The sequence below is a fragment of the Excalfactoria chinensis genome, chromosome 5 (assembly GCF_039878825.1).
Source record: "Excalfactoria chinensis isolate bCotChi1 chromosome 5, bCotChi1.hap2, whole genome shotgun sequence".
Lineage (NCBI taxonomy): Eukaryota > Metazoa > Chordata > Aves > Galliformes > Phasianidae > Excalfactoria > Excalfactoria chinensis.
The window spans coordinates 53,367,682-53,388,399 of NC_092829.1; the positions used below are offsets into that span (position 1 = coordinate 53,367,682).

The 20,718-nt window shown below is 41.3% G+C and overlaps 1 protein-coding gene across 11 annotated transcripts in view; it reads left to right on the top strand.

Annotated features, from left to right (window-relative positions):
- Positions 1–20,718, top strand: part of KIAA1549L (KIAA1549 like) — a 102,749-nt gene that overhangs the window by 15,032 nt on the left and 66,999 nt on the right. For 8 of the 11 annotated variants that reach the window (XR_011903640.1, XR_011903639.1, XM_072336923.1 and 5 more), the window contains exon 2: positions 20,128–20,475. Coding sequence is in view for 9 of the 11 variants with exons in the window: in XM_072336923.1 (XP_072193024.1) it covers positions 20,128–20,475 (348 nt within the window). In the remaining 2 variants the exon portion in view is untranslated. Of the gene's footprint in view, positions 1–19,065; positions 19,106–20,127; positions 20,476–20,718 lie in introns of those variants that run through there. The other 3 variants (XM_072336918.1, XM_072336925.1, XM_072336919.1) reach the window with 2 other exon arrangements.

Genomic DNA, 20,718 nt, shown 5'->3' on the forward strand with positions numbered 1-20,718 from the left:
TCCTGCAGTGAATTTGACCTTATACTGGATCAGTCAACCTGCTGACTGTATAAATATCTCTAAATCTCCAGGTTGAGACCATCATCATAGCTTTGCTTTATCCCATATTTCCTCTCAATGTGCCAATAGCAACTTCAGTGCTTCCATTTCACTTGACGCTACAGTTGGCTGAGTCACACCTGTCACTTTTAATTTACATGTTCCCAAACTCTGTGCTCTTAGATGAACTGCTAGTGGCAGAAAAAAAATCGACATAGTTGCTGGAAGAACATTGAAACTTTCAATACACGTAACAAAATAATCCCTGAAATGACTGATTGAATTTCTTCACTGTTCCAGTCGATCCGGTATTACATTTTTGCCACATAATTGACTTTTCTGCAATACATGCTGATTTTTCAGATATTGTTTCCAGGATCTGTTGGTAGAAAACTCCCTGTTAATTCCAGAATTTCACTCAATTCTGTTTATAACTTCAGCCCTGTCCTCTACTTCCGTTCCTTAGGGACAGAGGAACGAGATCTGTACGTTCCTCAACTCCCACTTTAGCAAGGTTTAAGTGGGGAAAGTAATAATCTTTAAAAGAAACTGATTGAGCAGCGTATTCTTCCGTTTTGTATTATCCCAACCGTGACTGATTAGAAGCAGCCAATAATGAGATGTGGTGTAGCAGAAATGCCAAGTCTTGGCCTGAAGTGATTGAGCACCTGGAGGGAAGGCAGGGTCAACCCAGGGAGCTCAGGTGCGTGCAGTGCACTGAGTAACTAGAACGGGTGAAGCCAGGATCCATCCCTTCCCAGACCTCATTTAAGGGTTGGCAGTGGAAATACTGCTGGAGATTCTTATGTACCTGAGGCTTTCTGAAAGTAAACAGCTTCTTTCTTTTTTTATTTCTGTGCCTGTTGCACTTGAACAACGTACGGGAACTGAGAAGAGTGGATATTCAGATTAGAAAGCGATTTCTGCCCTTCTGCAGTGACATGATGATTTAGAATACCTTTATTTAGACAGTGTTTTCATGCCAGAAATTGCCTGTATGGATACCAAGCAGTCCTCTCAATCCTGTGTTTGATTGAGCTTGATTGTGTTTCTGGTGGACCAGTTAATTTGTTTATGTAGTTTCTTTTGACCATATGTATTCTTATTTGCTTTGGATGCTGTTATAGAGCAAGTAACAGTTTTTGTACTTAAGACTTTGTTCTGGTTTCCAGGCTTTCATCGTAACTCACATTTTCAGTCTTTCTTGGGGCTTGAGAAATCCTTATTTGTACTCATTTGTGCTTCCCAAGTGATGTAAAATCTTACTCACAGGAGTGAGTAATAGTGTTGGCTTCTACTAGAAGTGACTCAGTACAGAGCGTCAAATTTCCTTCTTCAGTGTGTGCAAGAAGGGCTAATTGCTCCTTTTTTTCTTGAAGTGCCCTGTGCCCTATAGACGGATTCAATATTGATTACCATCAGAGCGTTACAGGGTACTTGGCAGGCGGTCCTGGAAAATGCTTGTTGGTGAAGGGAATCTGAATGTGATCATTTGACATGTTAATTTCAGATTATGTTATGAACAAATTGCAAGAAAGTCTGAGGTGCCTAAGTGACAAATTATACAATATGCTGCAAAAAGTGCATAGAGTTATCAACAGCCGTGAAAACTGTGAGGCTATCCATTCAAAATACTTGCTGAGTCTTAAGCTTTGCATAGAAAAAGATATTACTGTGTCCTAACTACTGCTTTTGGAGATTTAATTTTACTGAAAGTCATTTTCTGTATTCTGATACCTTTTGAAGTGTACTGAGACAGTGTCTTTCCTGGTTTCTAAGCCAGAAGGTCCTCTGGTAGGCACAGCCCATGAAATGAGTCATCCCCCGCGTTATTCCCTTGACTGATTCTGAATATACAGAACCCACAAAGCACAGGTATCTCTTGCCTCTGATTTGGCTATTGCACTCTTAACTGAAGACTATTTGCCATGTAGAGGAAAGACACATCAGTGCTTTGATTTATGAGTCCCAGGTTTGTTTGCTGGTATAACAGTGCAGCAAGGACATACGTGCAGAGGACACTGCAGCACAGAAATGTTCTGTGACTGTGATGCAGGTAAGTTCTTAGAGACACATTTAAAAAGACACCTTTCTAAGCAGAATATAATTGCAGCACATACGTTTTTAGCTGGCAGCGTTCAGGTGAGTATCTGCATGCTCTGACTGTCTAAATGCAAATCAAGTTTCAGCCCTGAAACCTGCCATCTTTGCAGCCTTGTTTTTGGAAGAAATGTTTCTTCACATTCTGATGTAGCTGATTTGTTTCTGCAATGAATAATTTAACAGTTATATTTTATGTCTATTTTATGTCTATAGATGTTGTGAAAGTACCAACTTCCCCCTCAGATAAACCTTGGAAAAAAATCCTGGTATAGCTCGTCTTTCTCACCTGTTTTGTGCCAGCTGCCTTTTTAAAACTGCATTCATTTCAATTCATAAAGAGCTATGTCAGAGAGCCCTGGAGTTCTTGATGATTTGAGTTTATAACTCCCTTCGTAATTCACTGTTGTCCAGCCAGTAGGATTGGTTTCATGGCTGTACTGTCACGTTGCATACATGCTGCATTGCTTCAACTTGTAGTTCAGAGAGGGGGAAACACGTTGTGTAGAATGTGTGGCTGCATGATCTTCACTTCTTTGGTCCCACCCTGTCAGTTCTTTTCTTACACCCTTCCTTCTGGCGCACACCACCTACATCCCACATATCTCCTTCTGTCCTGCCTCTTGGGCCCACTTACCCTCTGCTCCAGCCTGCAAAATCTCCTTTCTGCAGCTCATGATCCCTGCCTGCTTTCTGTGAAAGCTTTGATTTTCTGTCCTGTGTGTAACAAGGGACCAAAATCACACAGGGCATGCTGCTGTGCTGCTGTTGTTGCTTAGATCCTGCAATCAGTGTTTCCTCTGAGGGGATCTCGGTGCCTTTTTTTCTAAGCATTTAAATCCATACCAAAGAGAAATCACCAATTCTCATAAATGAGGATGCTTTCCAAGCGAGGTGATCACAAGTAACAAAATAGTCAAAATGCTAAATGATTGCAAGAGAACTTTGTTTGCTTTTGTCCTGTAAGAGTGGCCAGATCTTTCCTTACTGTGATTTGACAGTTCATTTATAACAGATGAAAACTTCTCTAGAGGAGCATGGCTCTCTTTGTAACTGGGAGTGGGCCAGAAATACAGGCAATCAACTGTGCATTCAAACACGGTGTATTAATTCAGGGCATTTAAAAACAAATATGCCATTTCTCCTATTTCCTTCTGCAGAGAAATCATCCATTAGCCATGTGGATTTCTGCTAAGTGAGATGGTTGAGACATTCAATGGCAACAAAGGAAAATTCTAATTCTAATGAGTTTTAATGACTTGTTTCAGCTATTTTTATCTCCTTGCAATCAATAGCTGACTTTTTCCTAATTCAGCATAAATGGTTATATCTCCTCATCCAGCACCAGGGGAAACTTATACAGCTGATTGTTTCCCTGTAGTAACAATTTCAAGACTTTTTTTTAAGGCAGAAAAAGAGCAAAGATGAAGATTATTTGCAGTAGAATTTTGCTTTCTTGGAGCTAATAGATGCAGTCTGAAGAGGCTATGCCTCTGTTATCTGTATGGTTTTGGGTAAGTTGTGATGCTAATAAGTTCTACAGTGATACTTGTTTCAAAGCTAAATGCGTGGATACAGTTGCTCAGAATATAGTGAAAACATGCTTTTTTCTTTTCTATTTTTATGGGTTGTTTTTTGCTTGGAGAATGGATAATGGAGTTCTGTTAGAGACAGTGTTCTTGGTGAGAAAGCCTCATCACTAACACATACCATGTTTTGCAGATGTATGAAATAAGAGGGCTGCTCCAAAAGTGATGTCTCCTATTTTATGACATTGGCCCGTGATGTCGGAGGTGGATGTTGGTGGTATGGCAGTGGAGTTGGAACCTTCTTGCCATTAACCCGTGTTGTTGCTGTGTGACAGATGGCAGCAGAGGGGCAGCCTGACAGAATGGCATTTGGCATGGAAGTATGCGTGAAGCAAAGGTGGGGAAAAAAATGGCACCCATTGTCATTCATTGACACTTGCTGAACACTTATGGAGAGCAGCCAGTAGATGTGAGCACAGTGAGGGGTGGGTGATGCATTTCAGCAGTGGCATCAGCAACATCAAAAGATAAGCTATGTCCCAGATGGCCATCCGGATTTTGATGAGCATAGCTCTTGTTCATAGCTGACAAAAATGCATAGCTGATGGTGGTGACTGTTGAAAAGTAGTGTTTTGTAGTTGAAAATGTGCTCTATCAATTAGTGTTGTTCTACTCTTTGTAGCTGTTGTCGTTTCCACAGAAGAAAATGGTATTACTTTCAGAGTAACCTGCTTATTAGGTATGAAGAGGACAATTAAAAAGAAAATCAACAGGCATCTTATTTCCTGATTGGTCTCCAGTGCCCCAGCTGGATAAGGCAAGGATTTGGAGACGGGGTGGTGTGTTGGTGTGTATTTAAAGGCTGTTGTAGAGGAACACTTTCTAATTTCAGAATACTTGACTTTGCAATTTGACTAATAAAATCAGGTTTTAGTTTTGATTAAACGTGCTGTTCAGCACTGTTGTGTAGGATTCTTATGTCAATGAAAATAACTAGAAGAGAGAATAGGTGGCTGAGTTCCTTAAACCCAGAACTCTGAGCAAAGGCTTGTGACTTTGGTCCTCCCTTTTTGTGAGACCTTTGGCAAGTGGCCACACCATCTGTCCCTCAGCTTCCGTGAGGCCTGTGTCTTTGTGAAGAAGGGCCAGTAATGCATACTGAATAACAGGATTCTGTAATGGTAGCCTGTATTTCAATACAACAATGATCAAATTAACATGGGAGTAACATATGCTGTGTTAAACGCTGGTTCATTTTGCATGCAATATAATTTGCACACAATAGAATTTGCCATTTTTTTAAAATTTGCTTTGTGAAAGGGTGTGTTAAACTAAAAGGAATACTTGAATACTTATGTGGAGCCATTTCTATCAGGGTATTGAAGTTTTGCTTTATGCGACCATTACTTTAATCAAAGCCTGTGCTTTCTTGATTTATACTCTCCTTCGCAGAAGAGCACAGTCTTGTTGAGCTGCTTGTTGTGTGGCCCGGAGCTTCACTCTGGTGGCAGCCTCTTTGCTGGGGCTGACTGTTCTATGCAGAAACACTCTGAGGCAGCATTTTTTCATGATAAACTGGCTTTTGCATCAGCCTGTGAAAGCATCAGGCAATTAAATGTGTGATAATTGAGGAAAATCTGTAAAGTCTGTTTTGTTTTGCCCTAATTGCTTATCCATTTATAAAACTGTTATCACTCCATCCTTCTCCATTTGTACTCTGGCACTGCGCTGTCAGCCTTAGCTCATGCTGATCATCCTGATGGTGCAACCATTGAAGTTAGCAAACAGTCATACTGCTAGCAAAGATGTTGTACTGCGCAATCTGTGTGTTCATGTCCTGTGGGGGTAAAAAGAAGTTCTTTATAATGATCCAGAAGTTGCTGTAGGTAAAACACATACTGGAAAGCTTCCACTTCTTTGTCATTTCTTTGCTTTGTAGGTTTTTATATTGGAGAAACTGTAAAGTGACCTTAAATGAAATGGTGTTCCAGAAGTGCCGAGGGATGTTGTGTAATGGATGCTAACTGTGAAAGCTGTACAATGCAGGGATTGTGTTTTCATGATGCTCCATTTTAGAGATATGACTGGCACGTACAGAGTGCAAGTGGGGGCAATGCCCATGGCAAGGCTGAAGCTCTCCTCAGTTCACCTGAGGTCTGGAGGGGGAGTGCTACTGAAATCAGCTTTGGTTTTAAAACAAAATCATCTTAAAACCAACCCAACTTTGGTTTGGTGGAGAAATGCAGTGAGCATTTATCAGCCTCGCAGATCTTGAACTTCTTTGCCTTCCTCAAAAAATCTTTGTGATCTTTTCCTTCCAAACACTACATGGAAGTATGTGATGCAGCCGTTGAGGGTTGGGGCTCTGGTGGAGCTTTTGGAGCTGGCTAAAGCCCTTAAAAGAGCTGGTGAGATCCGCAGCACTTGCATTCATGAGGCCTTCCTGTAGGGAAAGCAATTGGAGTGAAGTAGAAAACAGGGTTTATATACTTAATCAATTAAGCTTTCAATGTACCATCTCCTTATCAGTGCGTTTAATGCCATGACAAAGAGCTTCAGGTTGTCTCACTGAAATATGGATTCGAATTTCCCATTGCTTGTTCCAATAAAAGCTATTGTTTCTGGTGAAAGCTGTAGCTGGCACTATATTAAAAAAACACACAAGTGCTACACTGCAGAGTTGCTCTGATGCAATAAGAAGACATAGGGGATAATGTTGTGGTGCGAACAGCTCAGGTTGGTGTAACTGCCTCTCATCAGTTCTGTGGATTAATTTGTCCTTGAGCTTCTGCAGCTTTTAAGGAGAACAGAAGTGTAAAATATTGTCAGCATACATCTGTGCTTCACAGAGAAATGTGCTTATATCTTTGCATGTGGACAATAATATGTCCAAACCAAAAGTATTTCTCCCTGTTCTGAAGTATTTGCTACTATCTTATATTGTCTTGGCAATATAAATGGCAAGTCGTGTTTTAATCCCAGTAATTTGCTAAGGAATCAAGCAAGTATGTCAGTGATAATGGGAAAACGACCCTACCTCTGCCTGACGAGTCAGCACGTTATTATACTCGGTAAACTGGAAAGAAAGGAATCAAATTTAAATCATTTTATTTCTTCATTTTGGATTTATAGCCACTGTATATGCAAGGAATATCTGTATTACATTTTCTTTTGAAGTAAGTTTCAAAGAAAATATGCTTTCATTCATGAAAACTGTACAGTGAGCCTACGTTTTATCACTTAAACATGGTGATGCATCGTATCCCCTATATGACAAGTTGGAGTCCTGTTGTGCTGGACACTTCACTAGCAGAGATTGTTGTTGCTCTGATGAAGGCACGACTCCAAAGAATGGGTTTGGGTTTTAAGCAAGTAAACAGGGGATGGGAGGTTATAAAAATAAACGTTACTTGACCTTCTAAGTGCCTTGAGGGGCAGAGCTATTAATCAAGAGCAGGAGTGCTGTGATCTGCAGATGCTGGTGTCAAGGTTACAGTACTGCTGCCCATGGCTACCCCCTTGTATGGGAAACTGTTGATCACAGCCTGAACCTCTGATTACCAGCTGAGGCAAGCAATGAGTCAGCTGTGGGAGTACAGGTGAAGGTAATTCAGCTGTGCTACTGGAAGGGTGGAGCTTGACTCTACCTTTCCCAGATCTCATTTAAGGGCTGACCACCACTAAGGTAGCATCTTTTTATCTGGAGATAACCTGGTATCCTGGTTACCTGGTATCAGGCTCCTTACTTCTGTCCCCAGGAGAAAATACCTGTGTTAAGAAAATGTTGAGTTTACTTATGGACTTAAGACAGCAGACTGTGTAGTCCAGATCTGGAATAAAGGTAAGTTTTATGAGTGTGATGTGGTTTTCCTCTTTTACTTCAGGCTCCAGACTGATTAATGCATACTGGGAGTGAGATCCATAGATTTTGGTCAATCTTGCAGGTTCCTAAAGGGCTTACACTGGTACTTTGGGAACATATGTAGCATTTCAGGCTGGAAAAATATCTGTCCTGGAGGAGAAACTGGTTTTGTAGCATGAACTACCAGGAGAAAAATGGTCATTGCAGCGTGAAGTGGATGCTGTGAGGAGGAATCTGTTCTTTTGTGCAGGGGCTTCGTTGCTTAGATAGAGATAGAAGAAAAGCAAAGCACAGAGCTCTGCTCCAGAGCCATGCAAATTGCCTGGCTGCGATTTCACTCCCAGCACAGTATTGGTTTTCACACTAATCAAAATCTGCACTGGAGAACAGATGGGTAAGAACATACCAAAGGAAAACAGCATCAACTCTGCTAAACCCTGAGCAAATTTAAAGAGAGCCAATTGCTAGAGGGATGCTCTTCTGTGTGGAAAAGCATCTGTGCTCTTTTGAGGGGGGAGGTCTAGAGAGCTAGGGATGTGTGCATGCATGCCTCTTGCTTTGTGCTGGTTTTATTTTTTCCTCTTTCCTGGTTCTGGGTAAAATAATTATTTTATTCAATTAGAGATGTATGTGCTGGAATAGACCTGCAGGGAAATGATCATGATTGTCCTGATGCACAGTCAGCAGTTTTGCCCATTACTGTTTAATCCAGCTCAGGGCCCACTGCAGTCACAGAATTCAAGCTAAAGAGTAAGGCTGGATGCAAGCTGGTATGTGCTCTGCACTCTGAACGAAGCACATCCTGTTTGTTTTCCAGATGTAACCTTTATCTTTTGAATGAGATCCTGAAGGTATTTCTTCATCTGTTGGAATTTGAAGAAAGCAGGAAATTGTTTATGCCCCATCTCCAGTGCTGTGATATTTTAATATATGGCCACTGGGGATTAGTGCTGTGATATGAGCTTTGGATGATGGCTTTGTAAAATCTTGCCCCTCTGCATCAGTGAAAGGTTGCTCTCAGTCTCACTGGAAATGCGGTGACTTTGTTCTGTGGCTGTCATAAGAAAATGCTTGTTTTTCTCTCAGCCTAGCCCTTTTTGGAGAATAAACTGCTTTATTTATGCCATGTGAATGCATCTGTTCAGATAGCTTGCATTTTTATAACAAATAGTTTCAGAACTGAGCATCCAAGCCAGACAGATTAGATGTAGAAATATGTAATGGGTCTTTGTGAATCTGTTTAGGTGTAATCAAAGGTTGGGCTCCTTCATGTCACATTGGATGAGTGTGGCCAGGCACAGTGAAGCTCTTGTTCATTGGATTAGCAGACTGGCTCATTTCAGTGTGTTTGGAAGGACTGTGCTCAAAGCCTTCACATTTAATGACAAATTAGGGATTTTTCCTATCAGTATGTTAACTCTATCTTGCCCCATTAATGATGTTTAGTACCTTTTATCACTTTTTAAAAACTCAATACCATGTTTAGCATCTGTCACTGTAGTTTAAACTTGAGGAACAGATTGGTTGTGAATGCCAAGTGCTGTAAATGCTGGGCATCTGGGGAGTCTGGCTGCAGTTATGTCTGGTGCATAGCATGTTTGTTCCATGGCTGGAACTCTTGTTCCATGTTCTTGATGCTGCAGGTGGAATCCTATTTTTGACCTTTTTGGTAAGTACCATTTTCAGCAAAATACAGTTTTCAGACATTGATGAGACCGCTGTCTTACTAAATGTGATGTATTTCTCTATTTGCAAAGGCAATTAAGAAACCAAAGTGGTTTAGAAAAGCAATAGGCAGCCCTGTGTTTACTGGAAAAAGGCATTTTGCTTCAGGTTGACTCAAAACAGAGGTGCTGAGTAAATTAATCAGTCTTCGATGAGTGTTTCAAATTAACATGAAAGAAAATATTTAACTAAACATTCATATTATTACCTTCACATTGCTGGATCTGTAAGGATAGCTAAAGAAAATCTATGTGAAACTTTATGTTAAAATGTGCATAATTGTCATCCCTGCACTTCCAAAGTTCAATGAGTCAGATCTGAAGACACCAAAATCAGCGTGAGTGAGTTGAGATGGTTTAAAGCAGCTCACTATTTTTTTTCCTGTTGATGTTCAGATATTGAAGGAGAAGCCAGCTGACCCCAAAGTGTGGTGACACCTTCCTTGGGAATTGGGCTTCTCTTTCTCTGATGTACTAGAGAGCTTCAGCCCCCTTGGTAGTAACTGGCATTTGGATCATGGCTTTGTGAGGCTGATAGGAGGGACTAAAAACCACTCCCAAAGCCACCAGAATCCTCAGATACATCGTCAGCTCTGAGGATATTGGGTTAATGTACTTCTGTACTTCAAAAACCGGAGAAGAAGATACCAAATAAATCCTTAATGTTATGCAAGCACATAAAATTTTAAATTACTATTTTGTGTCATCTTTGTAGAGAGGCAATCTCAGAGGAATACGATATTCTTCATTTTGGGCTCCTCCTCTGTTTATATTTTTATGTTAGTCAAAATTAATTTGTGTTCAACAACGAATACACTTTAGGCCAGATAGCTGAAGTGCACTTATTTGGAATGATAATTTTGGGATGCAAATCCCACATTTCGTTATCTTTGTTGAAGTTCTGGCTGACCCCAGGCTACTGTGTCATTGGTGGATGTAGCTGAGTGTGAGGAGCTTTGAAAATCACGTCTCTCCTGTTTCTGTGGCTGAATCTGGAAGTTACTCCACCAAGTCTGTAAATGTTACCCTAAATTAATAAATCATAATATTGCTGATGTGGAGGCTTTGGGCAGCTTTAGCTTAATGTATCACACCATGTTGTCGCTGTTCTCCATGCTGGTTTCTACATGTGTTAGAAACATGGAACAAATTCCTTTCAGGGTTGGAAGGGACCTTGTGGATCATGAAACTTCATCTCCCCTGCCACAGGCAGGGCCACCAACCTCCGTGTTTAATGCTAGATCAGGCAGCCCAGGGCCCCATCCAACCCATCCCTGGAGAGATGGGGCATCCACAGCTTCTCTGGGCAGCTGTTGCAGCACCTCACCACTCTTGTGCTTTTACCTAATCTTTTTCTTCCCATGGAGAGGATATGGAAAATACTGCACAGGGCAGCTGTATGCATCTGTGCTTAGCATGTCTTAGCATGTGCTTAGCATGTGAGGGTGTTTGCAAGCCAGTACCCCTATCTGTTCAGGCTGTCTCTTGTCCCCTTGCAGACTGTGGTCCTTGTGATGCAGCTGGCAGGGCTGGAGCTTGCTCCTGTCTGTAAGGACAAATCTCGGCTAAGGTGAGTTTGGTACGGGCAGGTTGCCTGTGAGACCCAACCACCCCAGCAGGAGCTGCCTCTGAGAGCTTTGGCCTCAGCTGCAGCTTGTTTAGGAGGTATGGCTCCAAGGTTGGTGGGAGATGCTTCTTAGACTGCATGTGGTTAAGTGGGGCATTTGGCATGCCACAGGAGAGCAGCGTTTGAGTAAGTGACTTAAACTTTGTATTTCTTAAAGATCAATCAGTGGTGCTCAGGGCAAGCCAATATTCAATGTTATAATTAGAAACTTTTTGATAGTGCTTTATGACTCATCTAGATGTTGAAGGTGTTGTTGTATTTCAGTTGTCCTCAGCAATTTGGCGTGTGTGTATAATACGTTCCATTACCCATCCTCTCAGCTGGCACAGAATTATCTCTGTCATGATAACCTATGTATGCAGGTCTGGCTAAGCAGGCCTGGATGTCTGCTGCCAAGGCAGCACATCCAGAGTAGCAGCAGGAAGCTGGGTTAGCTGAGTAGTAGATCACTAATCCAGGGTCATTGGTTGCAGAACAGATTCCTCCCCTGCCTTTGCTTCTTAGGGAGCGGTATTACCTTCAGGGTGCTGTCTAAACGGCACATGTTTTTTAGTGTTTTTTGGTTGGTGGGTTATTTTTCTCTTTACATCTTGTAAATAGAGAGCAATGCTATTCTTGGCTTCAGCACAAAACTTACTTTAGCATTCATTTGTGTTTGAGACCCCATTTTCTTGGAAGAAGGCTGATGCGTTAGGAGAATTGTAGCTAAATCACTAATGACTGTTTCTCCGAATCCACAGCAAATGCAGATTAGTGTGGAGGTTGAATCAGCATAGCAGAGAACACTTAACCTCTCAGGAAAGACTGGCTATACTAATTTTTGTAAGTCTTAGAGCCCTCCTTCGTGCTGAAGGGACTCACTGGATGGTATCAGTAGCCTCCCAAGTGTTGTTTTCACTTAGCTGGTTATGACATATTCCTCAAAGAACTGAAATGCGTGTCTCAGAGCAGTTTGTGTGATACCAAGCGTGGTGTGACAGCATGACTAATATGCATCTACAATTAAATAATGTTCCTAGAGATTTCTTTTATTCATGTGAGTGCCAAGAGATCGCAAAGACTTGGTGATGTTGACAGTTGCTATAATTACACTGCATCCATTATGCTGCTCTTTCTTGGTACAGCAGATTTGCTGAGCTGGGCTGAGCAGGACTGCAGTGCCTCTCATTTTAACCTGTTGTCTCTAACCTGCTCAATGCTGTCTATGCACTGTGTTCACTTGTTGCATACCAAGTTTTAGTCATGGATTTTCTTTTTTTTCCAGCCAAGATTAGTTGCATAAGCACGGTACACTGTGTTAGTAGTTACTTGTTTCTAGTGGTATCCTTGTACCTGTTTCCTTCACTTCTGCATCTGATCTGACTGGATGGATTGTTGTATCCTCTCTGAGTTCTCTTTTAGACTTTCCCGTTTATTTATTTATTTATTTATTTATTTTTAAGTTCTACAGAATTTAAAAAGGATTTCTGGCCAGTTCTTGAAAATCAGCCTCTAACCTGAGCTGTTCAAAACGAGAGGTTCTCAAAGTCAAGTCTGAAAATGTTGAACCTTCAGGTCCTGCCACTGGCAGCCTGCTCTGAGGCATAGGGCATTGCTGAAGTGGGCACCAATCTGCAGCGCAGCAGTCTGAGTCACCCCCCTGCCTTGCTGCTCTTGCAGCTGTGCAGAGCAGGTTCGAAATGTAGTGAGGTCAGAAGGATACGCATTTATGCACAAAGTAATCGAATTGACAGCTTGGATCAACTCATTTTTCCCTCACCTGCTGTGTGAAATCTCACTAGGATGACAAGAAAACGGTGCTTTCATAGTAGAACACCACTAATCACATGTAGGGAGGCAGGGTTTGAACATGTCCTGGCTTATCCCATAGCACAGGCTCCCTTGTTAATCCTCTGTTGTTCTATAGCTTTTTGTTTATGATTATTGGGATATGAGTATAGTATTAGTTTTTTCTCAAGTGCAAAGCTTAGCTTGAAGCTAAAAAGCATGATCATCTTTCATAACAATGCAGCCTCATTGCGATATTTGGAAATTGAGATTCTGTGATTGATGCTATTATGTTATGTAACGTGCCACGTTCTGTTGTCAAAACTTATTGTTGTCATTGCCAACACTTTAATATGTCTAGACAGAGGTTTAAATAATTGCTGCAATAAAAGGAGCTTTCAGGATAAGAAACATAATGCCTGTTGCTTTGCAGAAAGGAAATGTAATGGAGGCATATTTGTTACTGTGAAATCACAATCCCTGCGATGAATATTTGATTTGTGCAGAAAAGTCATGGTTTAGATTTTTTAATTGGAATTCTGGATATGTCCTTTGCACTATTTTGAATCTCACCTGTTAATGGAAGGAGTTGCCAGTGAGGGATTAAGTGAATTATTTGTCTTTTGTTTAAGATTCAAATCAGTAAAACTGTGGAAATGAGATTAATGTGGAAGTCAACAACACGAGCCTTTAGACTGTACCCAGAATTTATAAGCTAATTTCTGCCCACTCTTGGAAGAAAGTAAAGCATTTGCCTTCGTGTCAAGGGGACTCCAAGCGGCACTGCCTGCAGGTAGGGATTGCACTGCGATGTCCATGTGGGGCTGGAAGTGCACAGCGGGGGGCTGTGCATGCTGTGCTGTTTGCCTGGCCCTGCTGCTTTTACACTGCCCTGCTATCGTATGGAGCAGTGTTGGTGAAAAAACTTCTTAAATGCTTGTTTGACAGATCGAATGTAGCAGTAATGCGCCTAAAATCCTCCTTAACCTGACAGCTTTAGAACATGAGTGTTCATTTATACTTACATAAATGGAGAATGTTTGCATAGTGGATGCACAAAGGAAAAATGCCTGAGTGACCACCCATGTCTCTCAAGATTAGCTGAGCAGTTGGAAAGGAATTAGGGTCTGGATTGGTTAGAGGCTGGTACTGGAAATAGCTTCCAGAAATTTTTACAGCAACAGAATCTTAGGAAATTCTAGCAAAATGGCAGTAATCAAATGAAAAGAAGCATCATGGCTTTACACAGAGCCAGGCTCCATCTGGTCTAATTCTGAGTTAAGCTAGAAATGAGAAAAATGGATTTAAGCTGTGGATCCAAGGTGGAAATGTTTCTAGTTGCTTACTTGCCAGGCCCATTTTCACTGTCCTGTAAGTGTGGTGGCCTCAGTTCAGTGTGGAGGAGTTGGTCTGGGTGGCTTCTAAAAGAGCACTTCCCGCTTAAATGAAAGAATGTTAATCATTTTCTATCACGATCCCTACGTGCTTCTATGTTCTTTTTCAGTGGGGGTTTGAATTAGGAGGTCTGCAACTTGAGCAGCGTTGTTCAAACACCACATAGAAACAGCAGCATTTGCTCTTTCTAGTAACGCTCTTTGTTCCAGTCAGTGCATCTTATTTTTTAAGAAACCAGCTGCTCATTTTTGGAACAGTTAACAGTTAACTGTTTTTTTTGTATGATTTTTGGGGTTGCTGCCAGCGTGCTCATTCCACAGCAAAGCTGCTGTTGCCTAATTAGTGATAGAAAATGCCGATGCTTTCATCTGAGGGAGAAGAATCAACTTTTTAATACCACTTCGCTGATTAAAACCAACATCTTTCACATTTAGGCAGTTGGTGCAAGCCAGTAGTCATAAGCAGTGCTGCAGCTTGTGAGTGCTGGTTCTATCCTTGTGCTTAGGGCAGGTTTATTTAGGTCTGGTTACATTGCTGTTCAGCTTGCTATTGCTTTTGCAATGTAAATACTTGCTCTTCAGGGCTAAGTTTGCTGTACGGGCTGTGCTGTTGTTCAGGGAGCAGGAGTGTTCATTTGAATGACTGTGTTGCTGAAGCATGGAGCTGGGCTGTGATCTGAGGGGTTTATCCAGCATTCTCAAGTTCCTTACAGCCTATCAGTGTCGTGCTGTTCATTTTTCAGATATAAAAGCAAATCTAATGTATCTGCATTCATGAAACTTTTCTTTTACATTTGAATTTGTGCTGTGCAAAGTTACCCTGGGCTTGAGAGTTATTTAACCTTCTTACCACCAGTGACTGGATTCCCCCTTTATGTTTTTATCTCATTTAGTCTGTTTGCAGGGATGGCTGGTTTTTATTACTGACAGTAATGGTGTCATGCCAGGTAGTGTTTGCAGTGATTTCCAAGGGATGAGAACGTGGAGGAGCCAACATATTGCTATAAACTTGAGCTATTGGCACTTCCTTGCAGCAAAAAGAAGCAGCCCCTGAAAATAAAGGCAAATGAGCTGTGCAAAGCGCAGTGATTGTCATAAAAACTGGAAATAATCTTAGATATGTGCATGGTACTTTCCAGTGCAAGTCAAGTCCTTGTTTCCTATAAGACAAGCATAGAGCCTAAAAATTAATAACCTAATTGATATGCGCAGTTTATTACGATATAATTTTTAATGGTAACATGTATTGTGTTCTGTGTTGAGCTGGTGCTGTGGGTCATAGCAAAGCAGCAGGTTGATGTGTTGGTCAGAACAGCTCAGGATCTGCCCCAGTGTGACCCCAGGAAGCTTTCTGGTGGCTTTCAGGTGGAATCTGGAAGTTTCCTTTGCAGAAAGAATTTGCCTCCTCTGGAGAAGAGGAGCCCTTGCTGCATGTGTAAAAGGATAGGAATTGAAAGGCAATATTGAATCAAAATTGAAGATGACTTTTTATTGTAAAGGATTGCGTATAACTTGATTATTTTTGAAAAGTCTGTGGAGGAGGAACAGATGGAAAGGATATATATCCATATATATATAGGGTTGTCTGTCCTTGAAGAGGAGAAGGTGAGGAAGGCTGGGAAATCCAAAGCCTCTGAACTGTTCCTTGCTTTCAGTGCTTTCAAGCCAGCTCAGGAAAAGATTTTTTTTTTTTTTTTTTTTTTTCTAATCTAAGAAAAAGATGTGCAGCTTACGTGGGCTATTTCTTTTCAAGAGCTTGTATTTGTAGTCTCATTCATTCACTTAAAGAGGATTTTCTTCCAAAGAAGCACATGTCACAGCTTAGCTCAGTGTTTGGCTATTAGCTCATTTGTGGTAGTGGTTCTTAGACATTTACTGATTTAACCTTTGTGTCTTCTGGGGCCAGGTAATTGATTTTTGCTTTCTTGGATTCAGAAATTGCTCTGGATAGCAGTATGGATGGATGCTGGTTATTTAGTGTAAATTTTGAACAGAGAGTAGAATCGGAAGTTTGACTGCTTAATTGTTTATTCTGCTGGGAATAGTCTGCTGCATTTTTTGGTAAGAAAAAAGGTGTTATTTACCCTCCTTCAAAAGCTGGATGATATTTATACTTTGCTGAGAATGAATGAAAATTCTACTTAATCCAGAGATCCCTATAATGGCAGTAGGGCCATTTATTTCCTGCCCTGCACCTTCTCATCCTTGATTACTGTTAGTGGCCGTGGGCAGTGGGAGCAGCTTGAGAGTAACAAAGGACGTCGTGGACACCAGTTTGCTTGTATTGATCCTGTATTTGTGGCATCTTCCAGGCTCTTTCCTTAGAGAGGTTTAAGTACTTTGAACTATGGAGTTACTGCAACTCCTGAGTCCTGAAATGGAAGAAATCAGTTGAAGTTGAGCTGTCTTTGTGTTGTGAGGACCTGGCATCGTGCATTTGGGTTGCACACTGCTGTGTGTGGTCCAGAGGGCTCTGCTCTGAGCACGGGTTACAGCTTCACTTGTGATGTGCAAAGGAAGATTCCCTTGGAGGTATGTCTGGTTTGGTGAGCGGGAAGCTTTTTGGCTCAAGGGAGCATTCACAATTACCCAACCAGCCTGTCAAAGTATATTGTATTATGTAATTTGGTGTACAGTTCAACCTTTTGAAAGCACTGTTGTTCTTTGAAAAAGTTCTGGAGATGATTTTTTTGTTTTGCTTTGTTAAAAGATGGAAGTAGAGGGCTTTTTGCAGGGCTTCTTTGTATGATTGTTTTGTATTTGATTTCTGAGGCAGGGTAAAACTTTCCAAGCTTTGTGAAGGGCATACTTGCATGAGAAAACACCTCTTTACTGCTTACAATGCCACTGCGACTTGTAGCTACTGGTGAAATACAGTCTGCTTTTCCTGCACTCGGCTGCCTCGCTCCCATAGGGTTGGAGCAGATCAGATTTGCTGCCTTGTTCATTAAATCATTTATTATGCTGATGCTAATGGTGTCTTTTAAATTTCTCCGAATAAATGCATTTTCTTTCCAGGAGGTTGTATAAGTGTGTATTTACGAATAAATAGGTAAGTAGTCTGGCCGGTGACAGAATTGTTTCCTTGCCTATAGGAAGGTGCAGTTTAACTGCAGACCATTTATTGTCTCATCCTACTGTCCGCCCCTGTCCCTGCTGCTGGACAAGGCTGAAGCATGGCAGCAGAGCTGGCTGTCATGACAGAGATGCATTTTGTCCCTTGGCAAGGCTGGCACTTGGTACAAGTTGTGTCCGTCTGTCAGCTCCTGAGGAAAAAATGGTGACAGCTGTGAAGTACTTGCAGGCTGGTCTCTGCCCTCCCAAGCACCGGCCAGTTTGAGCTTGGTTGTGCAAGCAGGGAGTACAGGAGAAGTGCATTTTCAGTGCAGTCTGCAGGTAAAAGACAGCTGAGATGACTGAGTAATTTGTGCCCAAATGTTTCGGTTGTATATTGTGAAGTCTAACGTGTTGGGTTGTTTTGATTTGTGGTTTTTTTTCCCTATATGGATGGAGAACACTGTAGAGGATGGTGTCACAAGAGCAGAATTTGGATGATTATGGAGACTTCTTACTCCATCTTTGTTGTTTGTTTTTACTGTCACACATAAGTTTGATGCATGCACCATCTTCAGTTTTGGACAGGTACATGGTCCCTAAGTTAATGACCTTCCTTACTGCTATTCTTGTTATTTTAGCAAAAGGGGGATAAAGGGAGAATGTTGATCTTTCTCTTCTCTATGTTTCTCTGACCTCTATTACTCCTTCAGGTATGTTCCAAGGGGTTTATAAGTTGTACTGCTGTGATGGCCTCTAAGCTTGCTCAGTATTTTGTCTTCCTGCTGTGGCACATTATAAGAGCTTCTCATTCTTGTAAACGGAACTATTACTAACCAATGATAACTGTAATAAGGTTACTGCTAAATGGGCTTTGGGATTGTTGGAGGTGGTGGTTAGTCAGTAGCCTGAAGTGAAAGAAACAGAGCTAATCCTCAGATGTGAGAAGCAGCTGCTGCAGTTGTGTGTGTGGTGGCTCGGTGCACAGAGCATGTGAAATGGTGCTCCTATTGCAGCTTTCCTGTTGTGTTGATTTTTATTTTTTCCCCCTCATGGAGTGTTTTCAGTTGTTGGTATCTATGGAAGTGCAATACTCTCCCTTGCCCACCTTTTTTCCATAATACAGTCTTGGTTTTCACAGTATTTGATAAGCGTTTGTTGGTATCACCCTCCGATTCTGAAGATAAGAGTATGTACATCAGATTAAACTGTGTAATGAGGAGATAATTTTGGCTTTTGAATGCTGCGTCTGGGCAAAAACAGAATAACTGCTGGTGGTTTGGGGTTGGAAGACACAGGAGCAGAAGGACTAGAATCAAATGGTGGTTACAGGGTATCTTTATTTGATGCTTTATTCTCTTTGCTATTTAAGCTTTCCTTTCTTCCTTGTCAAAACATGGTAACATCAGCTTAGCACTTTTTCAGGTTTATAGTGTCTCCCTGCTCATCATCATTCTCATTAAACGAAAGTGAGAAGTAACACATGAGGAATGATGCGGGTGATGCTGGGGTTGATGCTGACATACTTTGCTGTTTCAGAAAGTACAAAAACATTGACTCATTTAACTGTCCCTTAGGACTCTCATTTGCTAAGCGGTAGGTAAGTCTTCTGTGAAGGCTCTGCATTTGATTTCAGTGCAGCCTTTCAGTTTGCAGGTGAAACAAGACCATCTGGGTTGTAACAGATCCGGTAATGGTGACTTTGTTGGCTGAGGTGACCTACAGAAATTCAAACTGCAGCTTGCACAGAGCTTCGTTTTTTAAAAGCATTTAATTTAGTTTTTAATTTCAAACATCTGTATGAATCCATTTTATCCACTTGCTATACAGATGATGGGTGGTGAAGTACAAGAAAGAAACGCATCTTTAACTAGATGATGGTGACCTATTTTCCTCCTGAACAGTTCTCTGCTGCTGGCTTTGTTTTGTACAGGGTTATCCCCTCTGATTCTGTTGGCTTTGATGGCTGGAAATGAAGTCAGGCCTGTTTCATAACCTCATATTTCAAGGTTTGTCCCTGTTTAGTCTTCCGTGCCATTATGCTGGAGTTATCCATATAGGTATGGAGGAGGTTGGCACCCCGTGTCTCTGTGCTGCAGCTGGAGGGCAGGGACTGGCTTTGCATCGTGTCTCTGCTCAACTGTGTGAGTGGACATAGCTTGGTGCAGGACCAAGTGCCAGCACTGGGTTTTGATCAATTATCTTGGCCGGGAGAGAGGGGAAGAACTGATATTTTACTCTTGATTGAATCTTAATCTTTAAATTAATAAGAACTTGAGATTTCCTAACCTACGATTTTAGAAGAACTATAATCATTTTGAGAAGACAAAGACTAGGAGCGTCGTGGTGTTGAATGTAGAACGAACTGCTGTTTGAAATGTGTTGTACATCTGCACATATCAAAAAAGGAACTTAATTTCCTAATTTTGTTTTGGATCTCACCCCCCTTTCCTCACGTTCATCCATGTTCTATTTTCTTCCTTTTGTGTCTATAATTACATGCATTATTAGAACTGGCAAGATTAGCACCTCCAGATGCATCCTACAGGAATCCAGCCAATGCTGACTCTATTCCCACATTAGATGACATGCTAAATCAGTGAAGCTTGATTGTCAAAATCCATTCCCTTTCTACTGTGCTTCTAAGCCTATCTTCTCACATGTTTTGACACAGGGTGGCTGATGATAAACTTAAAAATTGACCCAGGCTTTACACATTAAAAGAAACCTCCTTGAACCATCCTAGTTAAAAGCAGTATTTTGTTATAGTGCTGTTCTAGTACTATGGAAAGCTTGTCTTATTCTTCTGTTAAATGAAACAACTTGATGGGTTTGTAGTTGTCACCTTGAACCTTCCACTGTTTTTTTTTTGTTTGTTTGTTTTTTAACTTTCTTCAGATATGTTCTTTGAATGCAAAAATCAGTACTTCTAGTAAACATAATGCATTTTGTGCTGTACTTTCTTTCAACCAGATAACAGCAACTTTGCCTATTGCAGAACTTCATATCCATTTTATTCATTATTTTACAGGTATCAGGCAACAGCTCTTCAACATTGCTCCTTCTACAGAATCTTTTCCTAACTGGAGAACTATCCTATCACCAACACGGCCTTCCACAGAAACTAAGACTTCCTCAGTAGCTGATATTTCTATGGGACAGACTTTGGAGAATGCAAACTTGCTTCAGATGATAAAAACAACACTGACTGGCACACGTACGAGAACTTTGGATCAAACAAACCTGGCACCCACCCTTTATCAAGGCAGTGGAAATAGTGCATCTCAAGAACCTGCTGAAGTTTCTGCTGAGTCACCCCTGAGGTTGTCATCTCAAGATGCAGATGAAACAGCTGGGGAATCAGGTTTGCCTCAACTCGGTATGTTTGCCACATTACCCACTATACCATCAGTGACACATTTGAGTACAGCTGTGCCATTTCAGTTAACACCATTAGAAACACCTTCCATTTCAAAAGAAAGCACATCAGGACCAGACATGCTTGCTGCTGTTCCATCTCCATCATTTTCTTCATTGGCAATACAATCACCTCATACCATTAACTTTTCTAAATCAGCTGTACTGGCCTTCAAAGTACCTCTGTCTGCAGAGCCTGAAAGTT